We start from the raw sequence: 22,218 nt of genomic DNA on the forward strand, positions 1-22,218 counted from the left end.
ACTGCTGCCAATTATATTTTGGGCCACTTGAAATTGATAACCACATTATATGCCAGGGCTCGACAAACCCCGGTGCCAAAATGACCAGAATTTCCTCCCTGGTAACCAGATCCTGTCTCAGCTTCTGCCTATGCCTAAAGAGGCAACCTAACTGCTGATAGTAGTGTGACGGTGTAACCCCCCCCCCCCCCCCCCCTTCCATTGCGGAGTGTCCACAGCAGTGGGAAGCCAGGGATGGCTGCACGGCTCCAGCTGCCCCTCTGCAGCCCTGCTGTGTTCCTGTCCGGGATCCCCCTCAGTGCAGCACTTGGTGAGAGGGCGCCTGCTAAGTGTAAGTGCGGTGGCCAGCTATTTTAAGTACGCTCCCCTGCCCTATAGCTCTGCCGTGTGCCTCAGTAGCAGGAAGCCGCAGATGGTAGCACGGCTCCAGCTGCCCACCTGCAGCCATGCTGTGTTCTTGCCCAGCATCCTCCTCAGTGAAGCACTTGGTGAGAGGGCGCCTTCTAAGTGTAAGTGCGGCGGCCAAATATTTTTAGTCCGCTCCCCTGCCCTATAGCTTTGTACACCTGGCGTTAACCCCTTAGCAACAAGAATTTACCCCTGGCATAGCATGTAACTCCTTGGCAATGAACAGGTTAACCCCCTTGGCAGACCTTGTTAACCCCATAGCAACAAGCATTTTCCCCATTGGCAACAGGCATGTTAACCATTGTCAACGAGCATGTTAACCCCATTTGCATGAAGCATGAAACCCAAAGCAACGAGCATATAGGTAAGCGGAAATGATGTGGCATAATATGGAATTACAGCATGTGGTATTACATGTAATAGGCGTTAGTGTGTGGCATATTGTGTAATGAGCATTATGATGTTGGTATAATGTGTAATGGACATTACAGCGTGTGGTATATGTAATGTGCATTAGAACGTGTGTAAATTTTTGGTGCACACCTTGGGCACGCACTGTCCCTATTATTGGTATATCTGGTTCCTACTGTACATTTTCATCCTCACTCCTAGATTTTAAAGAAATTTGTCAACCCCTGTTATATACAGAAGGTTTAAAGCATTATACACATGTGTCCGGTGACCTCACTGGCATGTGAGTCTAGGGAGAGCTGTGTGTGCGAGTACTGGCAGTAGTTTACCCATAGGTACATTATTAAACCATACATTTCACAAATGAGCTACATACAATCTGCCTTTATTATCCTGAGTGGTGTCTGACCAAGTTCTTTCTTCACTTGTCTAGAACAGCGATTCTCAAGAACTTTGCACCTTGGTATCCCCTCATAGGCCATTTGTGTTATTTGTAAATATTTGCAAAGCAATGTACTGTCTATAGAATTGCTGATTTTATATGAAACATTCAGGCACTGCTATATTTAAAAGCAAACATTGTGCTATAAACAAGATTTAGGATACAATAATGGAATGAATTCTTCAAATGTGTTTCTCACAGAAGTATGAAAAAAAAACTAGGACAGTGGTTCCCAAACTTTTTTTTAATCACGGCACCCTAGAGAATCAAAATATTTTCAAGGCACCCCTAGGCCAAATGCTTCTTATCGAGAAATTCAGAAAAAAATATATTAAATGAAGTGCATTGTGTTTTATATGTCAGTTATCTGGTGAGGGACAGGATTTGCTTCTGTTTGTCCACATATATTATGAATATATTATGATTGGCAGCCACAAGCACTGGTTTTGCCTGGTACATTGACCATAAATAATATGAATTGATCTTGGTTCACCAACCCAAGGCACCCCAGGGTGCCTAGGCACACAGTTTGGGAACCACTGAACTAGGAGATGTTAAATGCTTACTTTAACATGCTAATTCATTATAACCTGTTGCTTTTGTTTTAAATCTGTATCTATAATGTTTCATTTTTCTTGCACAGGTGAAGAGTAACAGTATGGTCGGGGGACCAGACCCATATCTGAAGGAATTTGGTATTGTTGTACATAATGAAATGACAGAGCTTACTGGCAGGGTGCTTCCAGCCCCTATGCTTCAGTATGGTGGCAGGGTAAGAGTTTGCAAAACTCTTTTTATCCAAATGTTTTAAAGGTAACTACAGTAGGTATCATCCGGACTATACTAGGTTTGTTAAAGTTTCCAACACGTGAGTTACCTTTTATGTGCCGCTTAATAAATTATTATTTTTTTTAAATATATTTAGATTTGTCTATGTATTATAATGTAGTATAATTTAATGATGTGCATGGTTTTCTATTGATACATTTCAATTTCTTTCCACCAGAATAAAACTGTGGCCACTCCAAACCAGGGTGTATGGGACATGAGAGGAAAGCAATTCTATGCTGGCATTGAAATCAAAGTTTGGGCTGTTGCTTGCTTTGCACCACAGAAGCAATGCAGGGAAGATTTATTAAAGTGAGTGTTAACCTGTGACATGGGACTGTTTTTTAAAGACCATTATCAGTCTTGGCTTTTGCTGTTGTCAAATGTAACCTTTAAGAGCTAAGTGCAGTGTTCGTTGGCTTATAGTGCCATTGTTTGTCATTGTCCCAAAACCTCAGGTTTGCCTTATTCCATAAGTGTTCCAACTTCATTTAACAGCTTGGGAGTGGTGTACAGTGACTTGGGAGATAGGTCTGTGCTTTTGATATACTGTAGATTGTCTGTCTGAATTTTAAGAAGGTCAAAGCTGGCTTAATGGAGATGATCACAGACTCCTACATTTGCTTGTAAACATTTTGAGGATAAATTGCTATTACTACAGAGTATGTAAACTTGATATTATGGTAATCTATGAAAACAGTGTTTATTTCAATCCGTTTTTCTATCAATGAGGATATTTGAGGGTCACGACAGAATAGATGGCTATGCCTACACTTGCTTGTGTAATAATAATAATAGTTAGCTATCATTCTTTTGTCCAGACTAGCAGAGAAATTGTCATTTTGATTAATGGACTGTCAACAGTTATGACTAAAATAATTTTTAGACTGTATGCATTCAGCACTTTAAGTGTATTGCCAATGCAGAGGGACTTGCATTGCAGTTGCTACTCCAGGGTATATCGTCCGGAGCTATTAATTCATTACACACAGCGGTAGTCCTACATGTTAACTCATAGCTCTCGAGCGGAGTACCCGAAGCTATGGACTTACCCATGGCTGTAAGCCCCGGAGGGTGCCGTTACTGTGGATGTTTTCTTGCAGCTCCTGATGCTGCGGAGAAAATCCCGGTGCACTTTCGGGGCTCATTGTATGGGGTATTGGGCAGAATTGAATAGCTCAGGACAGAGCTGCAGCTGCACGGTAAGATGCGCGGTGCTTTGATTTTGCCGTTTGTAATTCTCTAGATATGTTACTAAATGTCTTTCTAACAACTGCACAGATAAAGCTTTAAGTCCCTTGTTCTCCCCTCATTTGGCTGCCTGACATATGCAGCTTTTCTCACCTCAGCACACTGGATGCACAAGAATGTCCCATGATGCCTGGCCAGTGACTTGAAGGCAGCAATAGTTTCTAATAAATCCCAGAAGTCAGAAATATATTTGTTTACCAAAATTTGTATTGGATCAGGACTTTAGTTCTAAATTTATTTAAAAAATTCTCAATTTGCTAAACAGGAGTTTTACAGACCAACTAAGGAAGATCTCAAAGGACGCAGGAATGCCCATTCAAGGTCAGCCATGCTTCTGCAAGTACGCACAGGGCGCAGACAGCGTGGAGCCAATGTTCAAGCATCTAAAGCTTACCTATGTGGGTCTACAGCTCATTGTCGTTATTCTCCCGGGAAAGACTCCAGTCTATGGTAAGTGCAGAGATGTATGCCTCGTAGTGTGGAGAATGAGGGGGGTAGCTAGATCATTAAAGCATATTCTAATTTAAGGGAAACCTTTTAAAATGAGAAATTTATATGCAAATAATTCTTGCAATGAAGAATATTAATTTTAAAAAAGAATTTAAAAAAAGTGGTTCTGCCTTCGGACACTTTAATACTTTTTAACATGCCCATCTTTTCCTGGAAAACCAAAACAATAAAAAATACTGCTTTAGCTTTGACGCACTTCGATTCCGTAGTATAAAGGTAAAAGGTTTTATTTAGTTTCCAGTTAGCTTTGACACAGCTGTATTCAGTTTGCAGGTCTTCCTGCTCTGATCTCTCCTCTGAGGGTCACTTATGCTGTGTACACACGGTACAATTTGATGTTCGATTTTGACTATATAGTCAAAATCAAATCGGGAACACATATTCTTTGAATATAGAACATGTTTTAAGCTTTCTAGAACGATTTGATGCCGATGCGGGCTACAGTTCATCTGAAATCGAAAAGCCAAATAGACAATGCAGCAATGACTATATAGTGTTATATGAATTATATGTAAATAGCACATGAGTTAGCAAAGATTGCATAGCAATCGAATCTTATGCTGTGTACACACGGTGAGTTTCCTTTAATATTTGACTCAGATTCGATTGCTATGCACTTTGTTAACTCGTGCTATTTACATACAATTCTGCACTATATAGTCATTGCTGCACGGTATATTTGGCTTTTCGATTTCAGCTGAACGGGAGTGCACATCAGCATTGAATCGGGATAGAAAGCTTAAAAATATGTTCTATCTCCATTCGATACCGATTTGATTCTGACTATATACTCAGTCTAAGGGTAAATTGCACCGTCTGTACACCATAGTTGAATAGCAGAGCAATCTCCTCATGTGTACACGCCATTAGACAACTTGTCACATGCTCTTCCCCAACCCCATATTTAGATTTATAGACAGTTGTTTTTACTTTTTCCCTCACAGCTGAGGTAAAACGAGTTGGAGATACACTCCTTGGAATGGCCACCCAGTGTGTGCAGGTGAAAAATGTTGTGAAGACCTCTCCACAGACACTCTCCAATTTATGTCTGAAGATTAATGCAAAACTAGGAGGCATAAACAATGTGCTGGTCCCTCATCAACGGTAAGCTTAGTTTTCCTTTGACCTGTAGTTACTGTTGGAGCACATTGTAACACTGCGCACACATTATGTTCATAGACGAAGTACCCCTGTTGGAGATTAGTTTTGTATGTTGTAAATAGCCTTTGATTTGTATAGCCGTAAAATTGGGTTTGTAAATGTGTAACTGCAGTTTACGTTTTTATGGAAGACTTATGAGGGACAACTCTGCTGACCAAAGTTAATCTGTATGGTACATGATTTCCTCATGTATTGCATAGTAAGTATAGTGTGCATCCCAGTCCCTTAGTATTAATACATACGTCAAGCATTGACCGCACAGTCTAATTATACGTAAAGGTAATAGAATCCTTAAATTACCGTAGAGCAATACTTTAAATAAAAAAATAAAATAATTGTTTTACGAACATGCATATACATTTGTGATTCTACAAAGCTGTTCTTTTGTTTGTATTTGCAGTCCCTCAGTGTTTCAGCAACCAGTTATATTTCTGGGTGCAGATGTAACTCATCCCCCAGCCGGTGATGGCAAGAAACCATCTATTGCTGCTGTGGTGGGCAGTATGGATGGTCACCCTAGTCGCTATTGTGCTACTGTGCGCGTGCAGACTTCTCGCCAGGAGACTTCGCAAGAGCTGTTGTACAGCCAGGAAGTCATTCAGGATCTTAGCAACATGGTTCGGGAGCTCCTCATTCAGTTTTACAAGTCCACTCGCTTCAAGCCCACCCGCATAATCTACTATCGAGGGGGTGTTTCCGAAGGGCAGATGAAGCAGGTAAGTGACCTCATTAATTCATTGTGAGTAGAGCTTTCAGGTCTTTTTTAGTGTTGATGATCTTAACCTTTTGAGTGTTAACATCTCCGTGAGAGATGTGCAAAATAGCCAGTAAAAATGCCAGCGTTGCTGACATTTGTTAAGTAAAATAAATGTTGTGTAAAAAGATTAGATTTCCTAATGTAAGGTAAACCATTACAGGGCATTATGATGAATAAAAATATTTGCTGGGCAATTTTCACACCTATTTTGACAAATTCACTTGACACTCAAAGGTTTAAACCAGGGATCATCAAACTATTTTGCTCTGGGACCCAATCAGACAATAAAAATGACAGGACCCCAAGCAAGTTGACGCAAAAGGTCATCACGTCACATGTGTAGTCAGCAGAAAGCACCTACATGGCAGCATTGTAGAGCCACAAAATAATGGGAGGAGCCTGAAGTCACAGACCATCCAACAAGCTGACAGACTCCTTGAATCACTGACTGAGATGAGAAAATTCATCAGCCTGATGGTCAACAACATGGAGTCGTGACCCCATGCTGAGAAGGTCGGGACCCACTTTAGGGTCAGGACCCACAGTTTGAGAACTGCTGGTTTAAGCAATAGATTTGCTATTACAGTTTTAGGCCATCCTACATATGTAAATTACTGAATATATTTTTGCAATATTTGCTATGTTTTGTTTTTCCTCCACAATACATATATCATGCTTATAACAAAAAAATATTTCTTGGGGGGCAGACTAGATGGGCCAAGTGGTTCTTATCTGCCATCAAATTCTGTTACTATGACTGATCTTTCAGCTAGTTACAAGTTGTAATGCAGAAATGCAATTTAAATAAAGTTTTCTTCTTTATCGATAATGCTATGGAGTATGGTGGACCCTGAGAGAGAATAGTGTCTGCTGTAGGGTGCCAGAACGTCAAAATATTTCATGTATTGAGCCACTGTGTGTATCCTCCTAAAATGATGTATTGCTAGCAGTTAATGTGCTGCAAGTGACTAGATTCCAGGAGCCTTCTGCCCAATGCTGTTGAAAAAGATGAAAAGCTGCAGCTGCAGAACCATGGGTAGCTAGGTCAGGTGGGAGCAGCCTCTGTTATAAGGCTTTTATCTGTAGTTATCCAAGAGAGAGCATTACAGATCACTCTTCTATTAAAGCATTTTGGTATGGCTTATCAGAGACTTAAAAATGAGATCTAAGGGAAAACCAATCAATTTCGAATATGTACTCCAAATAAGCAATTTTATATGGGCAATAAAAAAACATATTGTGGAAAGAGAAAGGGATGCAATGTTTGGACGCACACCTCTAAGGGTATATTTTATGAAAATCAGTTTATAGTTTGGTTAATACTTAACGTTTATTTATTACTATTAAAATTCTTTTGTATGTAGTACAAAAAGTACTGCTTGCACATACATTTTGTACTTGCGATTTTGTGATGGAGTGCGCATCGCAAGCCATATAGAAACACTGTGCGATTTGAACTACATGTGATGCATTTTGTACTACACAGTTCAAAACACATACGACCTTCGCGCCGTGTATGGGCGCCATTTTAATTGTTGTATTCCACACTAAACAGTACTGTATTTGTAAGTGGCTTGCATTGCCTCCATTCTGACAATATGTGGCTCATTCAAGTGATTTTTATCACTTGTGTCCAAACTTAGGGACCTATGTGTTAAAAATCTGCTGTGCTTATTAATTCTATAATGCTATGGTTGTTTTACATATCCATTTATGTACTGAACTTAACTTGCACAAACAGTGGAGGTGATAACTGCTGTTGCTGCAACTTCACTTCCCAGGAATATTGTGACGATCACAACACTGCAGTGTTTGATTCGGGAGCCTGTATGAGGCTACAGAAGCCTCCGGTTGTAGACTACAGAAACCTCTCCTGTGCATGTGCATAAGCCACCCTTGGCTTCAAGTACTAAAACAGTGGTTCTCAAACTCTGTCCTCAGGACCCCACACAGTTCACGTTTTCCAGGTCACCCGACAGGTGCACTCGTTACTGACTGACACATTGTAAAAGATCCACAGGTGGAGTTAACTATTTTGCTTGATTCTGTGAAGAGACCTGCAAAACCTGCACTGTGTGGGGTCCTGAGGACCAACTTTGAGAACCTGTGCTCTCATAAACTCTGTTACACAGGAATCAGACTGCAGTCCTGCGATCTGCATCGCTGATTAGCCTTCTGTGCATTGGGCTGTTAGTACGTAGTTGGGAGTAAGTAACATTATGCAGAGACTGCGTTTGCTGCTTATGATTATGATCCATGGACTTTACATATAGGTGCCATTTTATTGATTCAGTTTGAACAATACCATGCACATGTACTGAATACTTAACCTGATATTAGCAGTGTGGTTACTTCATGCCACTTAGTGAGATTGATTAAAAGTTATTTTAATATAAATCTTTTGCCTAATGCACTTGATGAAAGTCTGTGTACAGTGCATGATTCAACTAGTCAGTGCTTGCTATGGCAGGTATTCAATGCTGTTTGCGAGTGGTGACAGCGAGCAGGTCTTCCTGCTCGCTGTCACAACTCACCCTGACAGTATTCAACACACCCTCCGCATACGTCAATTCCCCCTCGCTCCGTTTTTTGAGCGAGGGAGAATTGGCGGATGCGGCTCCAGAAGCAGTGAGACTCGCGGCTAAAAACTGCGAGTTTTCTGCAGTAGCCGCGGGTCTCGCTGTTATGGGGAATTCTCGCCGTCCTGTGACGGCGAGGATTTCCCCAGAACGTTGAATAGAGTGAGCGGCCGCCGCGGGGGTTAAACAGCGAGGATCGCTGGTTTTCTGCAATCCTCGCTGTTTAAACCCCTCGCCGGCCTCTCTCTGCAGCATTGAATACCCCCCATTGTGTGTAGGTTTATTAAGACGTTAACTGATCTATCTTGTAGGTTGCATGGCCAGAACTCATGGCTATCCGGAAAGCCTGCATTAGCCTTGAAGAGGATTACAGACCAGGCATTACTTACATTGTTGTGCAGAAAAGGCATCATACGAGACTCTTTTGTGCTGACAAAACAGAGAGGGTATGTAACACAAAAAAATCTAATGAAAAAGATTAATATATGTATTTGGTCTTGTAAAAGTTTTTTTGTATGTATATATATTCAGTGCTGGTATCAGTCAAACAAAAGATTACAGCTACAATTTTCTTACTGTACTTTTACTCACTATGGGTGAGATGTATTTAAACCTTGGAGAGGAAAAGGACCAACCAATTAATTTGCCAACTACCATGTTGCAGGATTTAGTTAAAAAATGACTGGTAAGGGCTTATTGCATGCTTTTCTTTCTCCCAGCTCCTGCCCTTTCTCCCAGCTTTGGTAAATGTGTCCCTATGGCTGACACTCGGTTTATAATTTGGATATTTTTTATGTTTTAATTTCCTCTTAGGTGGGGAAAAGTGGCAATGTACCAGCTGGAACTACAGTTGACAGCACCATAACACATCCATCAGAATTTGACTTCTATCTCTGCAGCCATGCTGGAATTCAGGTACAGCAATTAAGTATAAATTCTAGATGACCAATTATGTGGTTTAACACACGTCACTTAACAGACCTCTTTGGCATACTTTATATTTTGTTATGTGATGTCGCTACTTTTGATTTTTTCAGGGGACAAGTCGCCCATCTCATTACCAGGTTCTTTGGGATGATAACTGCTTTACAGCTGATGAACTCCAGCTCTTAACATACCAGCTGTGCCACACATACGTTCGATGTACACGTTCTGTCTCCATCCCTGCACCTGCATATTATGCGCGGCTGGTGGCTTTCAGAGCACGATACCATCTTGTGGACAAAGATCATGACAGGTGAGCCCCTATAGCGTCCTGTAACCCAGATGGTCTGTTCTAGAAATTGTTATTTATAATTTATATTTAAATATATGTTTGGTTAAATTAGCATGCACATGGGCATATACACTGGGGTACTTTGTAGTTATAAGCCAGTAAGTTTCTTGAGTCTGGGAAGAATGTGGAACGTGCAAGTTCTCCACACAGGTAGGACTTTAGTTGGGACTAGAGCTAATGTTCTTTGAAGCAGCAATGATATGAATTGTAAAATCATGGTGCCTCATGGTTAAGATATAGCTGTTTTTGCTTAAACTGTTGAAACAGATCAGTTGTATTGCTCTTGGACTAAACTCCTCCTGGTAGGCTTTGCTATCTCTATGTAGCACCACCTTGAATCTCCATCTGAACATTGCAGCCCATAGGTAGAAACCTCCACTGATATATACCATAGAAAAGTATGGCATCAAAAACATTGCAATACAATATGCATATGCAGACATAGCAATAAAAAAAGTATAAAACCATTTAAGTTCTGTATGTAAAGTCAGAAAAATAAAGATCCAACATATATATCTTTAACTGTTGGTGTATACAGTAAAAAAATTTTTTTACCATAAGGGATGGTGGGGATATGCTGAACAATCACTGAAACACAAATATAAATGACAAAATAAAAATAAAAGAATGTTAATTATAAATAATTACTGAGAGGCATTTAAGTCGTACCATACCAGGGAGTTGTCTATGGAAATAAGAAAACCACGGGCCCAGACAATGTTATATACTTATTGACTCTATTGTGAAGAGCAGTAATATATTCCATCGATGTTAACTATAATAAATTTTAATGTTTTCTCAGTGCTGAAGGAAGCCATGTGTCTGGACAGAGTAACGGCCGTGATCCCCAAGCACTGGCCAAAGCCGTTCAGATTCATCACGACACGCAGCATACAATGTACTTCGCCTGACAGAGCAGCAAAATGCTGCACCAAACTCCCTCCTCCTCCTCAGAGCCCTAAAATATATTGTTTAAACAGTCTCCTGTTGTCAGGTATAGCTCTTTTGGCTTCGTACCAGCACACTTTAGACTTTTTGCACTGAATCTCTTCACAGTCTCATCTGAATTGAGGAAAGTTGTGAAATGTTTTTGTTTTTTTTAATTATTTTTAATTTAAGTATATCAAAAACTTAAACTCTTCTGATGCGTTGGACTGAATCTTTACCTCAAACTCGCACGATATCTGAAGATTTTGCTCCAAATGGTTGTCTCTTAATTTGTTTCATTTGAAAGCCAGCATTTCTCCATCCTCGGTTATAACAAGTTGACATACTTTGTCTTAACTACATGCTGCTTTGTGAGTATATACATATATGGTAAAGTATAATTGTGTGGGGCCATATACTTGTTAAATGAGGTTGTCTTTACTGTAAAAAAAAATATATATATTTAACTTTTTTTTTTTACAGGTATTGCTGTTGGTCAGGTTCTCTTTACCAATGCAGGCTTGTACTTTTTGAGAGCGTACAAGCTGCAAAACTATTGCACTATATTGCAGATTAAAGTAGTTGTTTTCTGTGTTAAATGAATGTGTACTATGAATAAGATGTTAATATAAGGGCCACGTGGCAAGCACTGCCATTGGTTTTTAAAATGCAGATTGCCATTACTTTTCCCGCTGCCCTCCCCAGAAGACATTCACTTCCCAACACAACACTTTGTAAGTATTTTGCCAGCACATGAAATGCCCGTGTTATGCTGCTGTGATTTGATAACATTTTTACTCTTGTAGGAAGGGTGGGGTTTGGCATAATTTTTTGGCAATAAACCTTTCCATAACCTCACAGCATTTTTATGTATATAATAGTGTTGTATGTGTAGCATCGCGCCTTCTGTCTTAAAATGACTGGTGCAGCTGAGGGAGGTCTCTATAAAGGTATTATTAATATAAGACCTGCTCTGCAAATACATGCTTTGACTTGTCCAAATTTCTGCATGCATGTTTTAACCGAAGATGATAAACATATTTTTTCTAGCAGGCAGGCCCTGCTTATTATCATTGAGCCCCCTTCAATGTGAGGGCTAACGCAGCAGCCATTATTCAGTAGAAACGTCACAATAAATACCAGCATTTTATGTCTGTGATGGATCTCTGAACCCAAATCACATCCGCTGTGCAATGCACACCTTTTAATTTGTTCACCTCCTTCAGTGTAAAAGTCTACCAGTGCTAATGAATTTGTTAACCAATAGCAGGCCCTTTGTACATATTTTTGCTGCCCCAAACTGCTGCATTGTTCCTTTTATTTCAGAAAGGTGCTGTACTGACCTGTAACATGTTGTATAGTGTGAAACCAGCCAGCTTTTTCAGCATACTTTTTTTCTCTGTACATACCGCTATGAAAACTATCTTGCTTCAGTCTGCGGTCTCCCAGCTATTTCTGCTGCATGGCTATAGGTCTGACAACCGGTATTTTTTTTTTTTTTTCTATTTTGCAGGGTGTTTTTATTTTGATTTTTTTTCTACACACAAACAAAATATACCTCACTGGGATTGTGAAAGTTTGTCTTTTGCCGGGGGGGAAGTATTAATGCTGCTTTAGGCTTTGCTGCTTGGCAACCCCTCAATGCCAGGTATTGCCAGTGTCTCTCCTTACTTTCTGACTTATTTAAATGTATTCCTTTTTAAAGCACTGATCTCTTTGAGTTCCGAACATTGATTACTCAATTCAAATGAATGCTTTTGCTTCTAGTGGTATCTTTGGCAACTTGCGTTTGCCCTGCTGTCACTTGCCTGGCATTGAAGGGGTTATGAACTGCTCTTTGATGGCTGAGGTGACTTAGTTCATATCTACAGCATTTTGTTTTACTTATGCATCATGCAACAAACCTAATCTGTGCCATTAGTCATGCAGACGTCACTGCGATGTTCCGCAACTGTACATGCTTGTGACTGGGGTGGGAGGGTCAATTGCACGCTTCTTTCTAAATATGTAAAATGGAGTCGGGACACATTCAAAACGATGACTCTGGTCTGTGCAGTCAGGTAAAAGAAGGCTTATTTATGGCTTGTCATAAAAACAGTCTTATGATTATTGTTAATATCATGGTAGCTTACGTAGATAAAGCACCAAGTAGGTATGTTTGTATGTTTTTGAGACACTTTACGGATGTGTTGCAGCAATACTATTGTGACCTAGTTTTAAAATGTGCAGGAATGGCACTTTGTCTGTGTGGAAGCAAATAGGAATTATTGTGTGTCTGTGAATCATAAATTCATTTGGAGTTTAAAAGACTAGATTATGTAATGTCAAAGTGTAGCCCAGGTAAGAATATGGTGTTTGCCAGAAGAAAATGTGACATTAAGCAGTAAGTGTAGCCCAAATAGCTACAGCACGTAGTAATATACTGCTGCTGTTAGGTCCAGTTACTATTGGCATGCTTGTGCAGTCTCCCCTTTTTGTGTACTTATAAAGGGATGATTACTTGTACTTTTTACCATACCCCTTTCCCTCTTTATTACCAGCAAGTCTAATGATTTATCTTGCATCTTCTGGTATACCTTTTTATGACCGATTTCAAAGTACAAGGGAGTCTTTAAATGACGCTTAAAAGGGGTTTAATCATTTCCAAATAAGTACATTAAAGTAGCACACCTGTCTAAAATATGTAGCCGCCTTACTTGTGTGTGGGTAGTGGGTTTTCAGAGGAGTTTGATCTGTTTCGATGTAGCATTAAAATCTAGCAAGATCTAGGACTCTAAAATTTGTGCTAACGACAATCTTAAGTCTAAGTTGCTTATAGGAACGTGACCGCGTCACAAGATGCTTGTAATTGCATTTTCTACAATGATTTTGATCTTAGAACTGTTTTATCGCAAAATGTGGTACCTGCAATTTGGCTTTGGATTAGCTTGACAAAGGCATGACTACTAGCAATGGTTCAAATAAAGGTACCACAGTTGGTTTCTCCTCCCTATATTGTAATGTCCAGTTTCGTACATCTGTTCTGTGGTGTAAGGCTGCGCAGGCTTAGAAGAAAGGGGACACCTGCTTTCCTTGAGGGCATTTTAACTTAGTTTTGTTTGGGCTAATTTTATGGTGTGTGACATTTGACAAGTTATTGTGAGATCACTTTTTTTCCTTATTCTCCAAACAAATAAGTGATACTTTACCATGTTACTAATTTCTATAGTGTTTCTATGTCTAGAAAGGGGGTTCATTGTACAGGGGGTTTGCATTTGTTTGACTTTTGATGTACATTTTGTTTATATATTGTTGCTAGAATTGTATTGTTCAAATTGTGTTTTATTAAATTCTGAATGGATGTCTATAGCAATACGAGGTAAAAATACACTTTTTTTTTTTCCCTAAGCTATTTAAGGGCAATTTAGCAGCCCCATGTTGCTAGATAAAGATGCTGGCTGTATTTTATTTTTTCTTTTTATTATCTTGCAGGGATATAATTTGTTTTTTAATGTGTTTAAATGAAATATATGGCGGTATGCCAAATAAATGGCTTCTGTGTGTCTCTTTATCCATGAACACTTATGTTTTCTGTCTACTTTAAAAAAAAAAAAAGGTAGATTACTAAAATTGAATATTACATCATCAGCCTTTTATGTTGTGTATTTAGGCTTGTATATGAAACCACAATTCGAACTGTAACATGTTTCCAACAGATGTGAAATAAATTGGGTCTAAGGAACTCTTGGTGTAGAGGAAAATCATAATGTGCCTGGGGAATTGGCTATTTAGGCGGAAGAAGCTCTGCCCATGCAACTTATACTTTAGAAGTCAGGTACAGATACAAAAGCGGTGACCGAGTTTGTTAGTAATACCTACACCGGAAATAATCCAGTATTCTCCCTTTATCTGGGGTTATTCCAAGGATGCTCCCTGATACGGGCCTGTTACAGTGGGTGCTTCGATTCAGATATCTTGGTGTTTGGATTTCCTGTAATACTAATACCTTTAGAGAACATAATCTACATCCGACCACTGAGGAGTTGAAGCAACGTCTCCATGTTTGGAAGAAACTTCCACTTACTCTTATGGGTCGTATAAATCTCATCAAAATGGTGATTCTACCTAAATATTTATATCTATTACAACATTCACCTATTTTATATCCCCAAGACAGTTTTTAATAGTATACTCTCCATTTATTTGGGGCAATCGGACACCTAGGGTGGCTCTTAATGCTTTGATGAAAGCCAAGGCTGATGGTGGATTGGGTTTCCCTAACTTGCAGCTTATGCACTTATCTAGTTGGATTTTGAAGATAGATGGCTCTACGTTTGAGAGGTTCTATGTCGAGACTGTGGGGCCCCGCTTTACTCCTATTCAGGTTCTACTTTCTGCACATTCTACTACTTCTCTTCCTTCTATATTACGGCAGTCATTGTTAATATGGTGTAAGGTCCACTCGTACTATGGGTGGAGTGAGACTGATGGAGAAACACCTATATGGTCTAACTTAGCATATGGGGAACTGTTGCATTTTACACAAGACAACCTATGGCTTTGTGTTGGTCTTACTACAATCTCACAATTATTTGACAACTGTGTTTTTAAATCCTTTCAACAGCTGAGAGAGAAATATGATGTACCTAATAAGGCATTTTATCGCTATTTTCAGCTTAGACATGCAGTCCAGGCTCGTCACCTCCAGCCTTATCTGATTTGCCGGTTCTAAATTTAGGTAGTAGATGCCAAATATCCACTTTATATGCTAGTCTCAATTTGCGTATTTACCCTGGTATATTGGCTACAGTTTAAACTAAGTGGGAGCAAAATATAGGGATACTAGACTAAGAACAATGGCTGCAGATATTAAGCGCCATTAAATGTACTACCCCGTGTATCCGGTTCCAACAGGGTTTTTTTATACTTTGCATAGAGCATATCGAACCCCAATGTCTCTACACAGAGCTGGATTACAACCTGATGATACCTGTCCATGATGTGCCACCCCTAATGCTGATTTCTCCTTCATCCACTAGGTGTCACTGGAGTAACAGTGGGGATAGAAGGGCGACCACAGGGAGCATGGGCACTTTAAATATAATTGTGTGGCCAACTCCTCCCCTTCTACTCCCCCACCTAGGCAGTCTTAGAATGTGCCCTCATGGGAGCTGGTCACACTACTGGCTTGCTCCAGGGCACAAGTTTTAAAAAGCTTGAAACTTTTTTTTTTATTATTTCAACAGACAGGCAGTCTGCCGCTGCCTGTCTGCATCGCCGGAGCTGTCGGAGGGGATCCGGCCGCAGCTGCGTGCGGCTTGCGCCCGGTCCCCGGCTGCAGAGACCACCGTCTCCGGAGGACAGCCACCACTGCGCGCGGTACGTGCCCCATCCTCCCTCAGCCTCTACCTCCGCCGACCAGCGAAGGCAGCGATAATGTATGCCTGGCCCCCTGCTCAGCGCGGGGGTCAGTGAAGAAATATGGCGGTAGCGGCTACAAGATACATTTTCAGAAGCCGCCTCCTCACCGGTTTTTCAAAACCAGTTTGCCAGTTTCAGCAGAAAAAAGCCTGCTACTAACCGCGGCCATCCAAAAGTTGGTCTCGGCAGGGGTGGTGATCCCGGTCCCAGAGGATTAAAGGACCTTGGGTTTCTACTCCAGCCTATTTCTGGTCCCCAAGCCGGACGGATCGGCGCGTCCTATTCTGAACTTGAAGGATCTAAATCCTTACCTCCAGCCGGTCAAGTTCAGGATGGAGTCCCTGCAATCTGTGATCGCTGGGTTGGAGGAGGGCAAGTTCTTGGTGTCACTCGACATCAAGGACGCCTACCTCCATATACCGATTTGGCCTCCACATCAGGCCTTCCTTTGGTTCGCAATCCGCAGCCAACATTGGCAATTTCAGGCCCTTCCATTTGGCCTCTCCTCCGCCCCCCCGGGTCTTCACCAAGGTCAGGGCGGTGATGATGGAGATTCTGCGGAACCAGGGGGTGACGGTAATACCGTACCTGGACGACCTTCTGCTGAAGGCCCCATCCAGGGAGGCCCTGTTGGGCAACATAGCCCTGACTCTGAGTACTCTCATTCGTCACGGATGGATACTCAATTTGCAGAAGTCCGGTTACAGTTCCTGGGAATGGTCATAGATACCACTCTTCTGAGGGTGTTTCTTCCAGAGGACAAGATACACTCTCTCCAGGCCTTAATCCGCATGGTTCTTCTGACCAGACAGTTGATGGTCCTCACATGCACCAGGCTCCTGGGGAGGATGGTTGCCTCCTTCGAGGCTCTCCAATATGGTCGATTCCAATCGAGACCCTTCCACCGTTTCCTTCTACGTCAATGGTCAGGCTCTCACCTACACCTTCACCAAAGGATACGGTTGTCAGTGCGGGCACTGCACTCTCTCCTGTGGTGGCTGAACCCTGCCAACCTCAGAGAAGGAAAGAGGTTCGCCATCTGGAACTGGGTACTGCTCACCACAGACGCGAGTCTTCGTGGTTCGGGAGCAGTCATCCTGGATCACCAGTTCCTGGGACCAGCAGGATCAATATCTTGGAGCTCAGAGTAGTTTACAATGCTCTCCTGCAGGCCCATCATCTCCTTCTGGGTCAGGCCATCGGAGTACAGTCCAATGACTCCACTGCAGTAGCCTACATCAACAAGCAGGGAGGTACGCGGAGCCGCACAGCCATGAAGGAGGTGAGTCGAATCCTGCTGTGGGCTCAAGATCACGCACTGGCCATCTCCGCCATATTCATTCCTGACGTAGAAAATTGGGAGGCCGACTTCTTAAGTCGGCAAGACGTACACCAAGGAGAGTGGTGCCTCAATCCCCAGGTTTTTAAACACCTGGTCCACAGGTGGGGGTGTCCCCAGGCAGATCTCATGGCGTCTCGCCACAATTATCAGCTACCCTGGTGGCCCCTTGGCCATTCCACTTTGTGTACATTTTCCCTCAGTTTCCGCTAATACCTCGGGTGCTGCAGAGAATTCGGAGGGAGGAGGTCACTGTCCTCCTGATAGCTCCGGATTGGCCGCGTAGGTCGTGGTACACCAGTCTCACGTCTCTGCTGATAGACAAACCCTGGCCCCTGCCTCTTCAGGAAGATCTTCTCAGCCAAGGGCCTTTCATCTTTCCAGACTTAAGTCGGCTTCATTTGACGGTGTGGCTGCTGAAATGTCCATCGTGAGACAGGCGGGTATCCCACGGGCGGTGATACCCACCATGATGAAGGCCAGGAAAGACGTCACCTCCAAGCATTACCACCGCATCTGGAGGGCTTACGTGGTCTGGTGCGTGAGTCGTGGTGTGTCCACTTCTTTTTTCAAGAAGGCCCGACTGCTTCTTTTTCTGCAAGCTGGCTTAGCTGCAGGATTACGTCTGTCTACCGGGAAGGTACAGGTATCAGCATTATCTATCTTTTTTCAAAAGAAGTTGATCCTTTTTACCTGAGGTACATACTTTTTTTCAGGGAGTTTTGCGTCTGCAACCTCCTTTTTGTCCACCCACGGCTCCTTGGGACTTGGATCTTGTTCTAGGTTTCTTGCAGTCTGCGGTGTTTGTTTAAACCACTGGAAGAGGTGGACCTTAAATATCTTACATGTAAGACAGTGCTCCTCCTGGCCCTGGCATCGGCCAGGTGATTTTTGGATCTGGGGGCTCTGTCATGCAGGCCTCCATTTTCGGTCTTCCACGCTGACAGGGCAGAACTTCGCACAAGCGTCTCTTTCTTGCCAAAGGTGATATCGGCCTTCCACATAAATCAGCCGATTGTGGTACCGGCCTTCCAAGACATCTCTCCTGAGGACAGTACTCTCGGCGTGGTCAGGGTTCTGAAGATCTATGTATCCAGAACGGCATCTCTGAGGAAGTCGGATGCTCTATTTGTCACGTATGATCTGGTCAGACGGGGCTGGCCAGCCTCAAAACAGACTTTGTCTCGATGGATTCGCCTGACCATACGTCAGGCCTATGTGGCAAGTGCTCAATGCCCTCCTGCCTCCATTACGGTGGTCCCCTCTTGGGCGGCTGTCAGAGGGGTATCTATTCAGCAGCTCTGTAGAGCTGCCACCTGGTCTAGTCGTCAGACCTTTGTTCGGTTCTACCGATTTGACACTTTTGCGGTGTCAGCTTCACAGTTTGGACGCTCAGTGCTAGGTTAGTTCTACTTATGTTGTTTGGAACTGCCTGCTATGTTATTTGTGTGGCATGTTTGGTTCAGTGGTTCTCACTGTTCTATTTCTGTTTCAATCTTTTCTGGTTGATTGTTTACTCTTGTGTGTTATAATAACCTCCTCTGGAAAGCGTTATGTTTTTTCCAGCTCCATTTGGGCACATCCTTGTGACTGCCTAGGTGGGGAGTAGAAGGGGAGGAGTTGGCCACACTCAATTATACTTAAATTGCCCATGCTTCCTGTGGTCGTCCTTCTATCCCCACTGTTACTCCAGTGACACCTGTGGACTCGGAGAAAAGGATTTACGGTAAGTACAAAATCCCTGTTTTTTGGCACTTGCTCTGGTCATGTCCACCAATACAGGCTTTTTGGGAGGCGATATGGACAGATATTTTGACAACCGAGCCATCACTCCCTCCCTTTTCTTCTAAGTTATGTATATTTGCTCTAGATTTGGAATAATTATATTATTATATTATATGTCTCACTATTTTAATAAGTGGGAACACCTCTCACTTGGCTACACAAATATTAACTCCTGTATAATTGTAGGATTGTGAGTTGTGTTGGGGCTAACCAGTTATTACACCCTTTTCTCTTTCAATGGTCCTGGTGACACAGCTCAACATTGGGATGTAGGAGGGTCCGTAGGAGCCAGGCACCTATCCTAAAACTTTTGGAGGGTAGGCTCCTCCCTTCTGCATCCCAGACTCCTCAGTTCGTGTTAGGTGCCCACTGGAGTGGGTGCTATTCTAAAGGGCTGCTGGAGCAGCCGAAGGATTAGAGTTAGTTAGGAGTTTTTTATTTTATTAACTTTTGCGTTAGCTAGGTAGGCAGAGTGTGAGGATTCTCACTGAATCCTCACACTGACAGTGCAGCAGGAGCTGACAGAAGCGCGTCCTGTCTCCCTGTGCAGTGCTTACAGCTTCTATTAAGAAGCTGCCTGGGCTCCGGAGCGCTCTGAAACCGGCTTCACGCTAGGTGGGGATCATGGGGGACAGGCGCTCTGTGATGGCGGCGGCCATTTTCTGCGGAGCTTACACACTCTGAGCTCCTATATGAGAGGACAGCAGTGTGTTACAGGCATGTTCCAAGTGGTCCCCAGCAGAGGGGGAGACACTGGAACTTGGAGATCCTGCAGTGGGAGCGGCTGTCTGGGGGTGGTTGGCGCCAAAAGCCACGGACCCCGCAGCAGCAGGGTTTTGGTCTCTTCCCTCACTCTGTTTTGGCGCCATTCGGAACGCTTGCAGCAGAGCTGAGCTGGCTGACGGATCCTGGCAGAGTGATTGGATTTCCTGGGCATCGTTTTCCCCACTGTGAACGCTTCAGACAGATAAGTGACTGAGTACATTGGCTCTGTATAAAACGCCTGTACATTTTGCGCTGTGACTGTGTTCATTTTACATCATGTCTGAGCAACAGTCTGTGGCTTTGGGGGAGGGAGCCCTTAATGCATTGAGCGCCTGCAGTGTTTGTACACTGAATTTTGTTCCTGGGCAGATGGCCAAGGGGGGCTTGTGTATTACTTGCGCTGCTGTGAGACCCATGGGGAGTGAACCCCAGAGGATAGAGCAATCGGAACCTGCATGGGCCAGTGCCCTGGGCAGGTCTGTTAATGCCTTAGTGCAATTGCTTGACAGGCAGAGTGATGTGTTGGTAGCTTCCCCGAGACCTATGTATCATCTCAGCAGTCCTCTGGCTCCTTGCCCCTGACCCAGGCAGATCCTGGCTTCTTACAGGTCATGCAGGATACTGCTAAGGGGATCAGCAGGTTTAATGATTTGTTAGACAAATTTGATGGTGATACTGTGGGGACCCCTAAAAGGTCTTATTCAGTGCCATTGCTTGTTGCTGAAGAGGAGGGAGAGTACACAGGGTGATGACTCTGAGGATTCCTCGGCCTCAGGGGTTTGAACTTGTCTGTGGAGGATAAAACTCCTGCAAAAGGTGTTTTTAAAAGGCAGCGTAAGGAAACTGTTACCTTTCCTGCGGATGAAGGTTTACAGGATTTATTGGAAGGGGCTTGGAAAACGCCCGATAAAAGGCTGCAGATGCCTAAGAGATTTTTAAGTCTATACCCCATGCCTGAGGCTCATGCAGACCTCTGGGAAAAAGTTCCGGTGGTAGATGCTTCTGTGGCACGGCTTTCTAAAGCCACGGTGCTACCTGTCCAGGGGGGGGGGCAGCCTTTAAGGACCCCGTAGACAAGAAGCTGGAAGGTAACCTCAAGGCAATATTTGAGGGGGTTGGTTACACCTTACGCCCTCTTATAGCATCAGCCTGGGTCTCTAAGGCCATGATTGTGTGGGCCAATGACCTGTGTACAATTTTACATGCTGATCCATGTGTGTTTCTGCTTGCTGAGAAGCTTAAAGCAGCTGCGCAATATGTGCTTGAGGCTGAGGAGGAAGCTCTCAAAATGGCTTCCAGAGTTTCCACAGTGTCCGTCAATGCCAGGAGAGTGCTTTGGCTTAAAGCCTGGGAAGCCGATAATGAACCAAAAAAGGCCTTAGAGGCATTAGCTTTTAAAGGAAAGCTGTTGTTTGGTTCAGAGCTGGAAGAAATTATTAAGCAGGCCACGGGAGGCAAAAGTACATTCCTGCCGGCTCCTGCAGCTAAACCGGCCTCAAGGTTTACTGCTTTTAGGCCATCCTTTTGGCCCTCCCCTAGAGGGGGTGCGTCCTTTCGAGGACAGTCTTTTAGGGGAAAGTTTCAGTCCTCCAGGGGCAAGGTTCCAAAGTCAAAGTTCGGTTCCTTTCATAAGAAACCAAGCACCAAAGGAGAGGACAAGCCCTCCGCATGACTACCTGGGGAATACCCCAGCGGTGGTCAAGGTAGGGGGGCGTCTGAGATGGTTCAGGGCTGCGTGGGCATTGTTGGACTTTTGGCGTCCATGGATGTCCAGGAGGCATATCTTCATGTGCCAATCCACCCGGAACATCAGGCTCTCTTGAGGTTTGTAATAGGAGACCTGCATTTGCAATTCCAGGCGTTGCCCTTTGGTCTGGCCACAGCACCAAGGGTATTCACCAAAATAATGTCAGTAATGGCGGCGGCCCTCCGACTGAGGGGAATCACTGTGATTCTGTATTTGGACGACCTGCTGTTCGGCGGAAATGTTGCAGAGTCACTTGGCAGAAGCCATTAGGTTTTTGCAGGCTCACGGTTGGCTTTTAAATTTACAAAAGTCTCAGTTGGTGCCGTCACAGAGACTCCAGTTCCTGGGAGTTGTCCATCTACATCGGGTATTCCTACCAGAGACAAAGGCCAGGGACCTGGCCTCCTTGGTGCGGGAGATCCTGGCGTCTCAGAGCCCATCGGTTTAGAGGTGTCTCAAACTGCTGGGGAAAACGGTGGCGACTTTCGAGACGCTACAGTTCACCAGGTTCCACTCTCGAGTGTTCCAGTGGAACATCCTGACATCCGGGTCAGGGAATACTCAGACCATGAAGTCAGAGCACATAGTGTTGTCTCCAGAGACATGGTCTTCCCTGCATTGGTGGAGGGAGG

General features: G+C 43.3%; 1 protein-coding gene across 3 annotated transcripts in view; it reads left to right on the forward strand.

Annotated features, from left to right (window-relative positions):
• Positions 1–14,079, forward strand: part of AGO4 (argonaute RISC component 4) — a 51,386-nt gene extending 37,307 nt beyond the window's left edge. For all 3 annotated transcript variants that reach the window (XM_083173501.1, XM_083173502.1, XM_083173503.1), the window contains exons 10-18: positions 1,905–2,033; positions 2,268–2,401; positions 3,606–3,790; positions 4,795–4,954; positions 5,412–5,727; positions 8,659–8,793; positions 9,161–9,262; positions 9,385–9,584; positions 10,426–14,079. In XM_083173501.1, the coding sequence (XP_083029627.1) occupies positions 1,905–2,033; positions 2,268–2,401; positions 3,606–3,790; positions 4,795–4,954; positions 5,412–5,727; positions 8,659–8,793; positions 9,161–9,262; positions 9,385–9,584; positions 10,426–10,534 (1,470 nt within the window). In that variant the 3' untranslated portion in view covers positions 10,535–14,079. The remainder of the gene's footprint in view (positions 1–1,904; positions 2,034–2,267; positions 2,402–3,605; positions 3,791–4,794; positions 4,955–5,411; positions 5,728–8,658; positions 8,794–9,160; positions 9,263–9,384; positions 9,585–10,425) is intronic.
• The last annotated feature ends 8,139 nt before the right edge of the window (positions 14,080–22,218 follow it).

This window comes from Crinia signifera, chromosome 2 (genome assembly GCF_055691185.1).
Source record: "Crinia signifera chromosome 2, ASM5569118v1, whole genome shotgun sequence".
Taxonomy (NCBI): domain Eukaryota; kingdom Metazoa; phylum Chordata; class Amphibia; order Anura; family Myobatrachidae; genus Crinia; species Crinia signifera.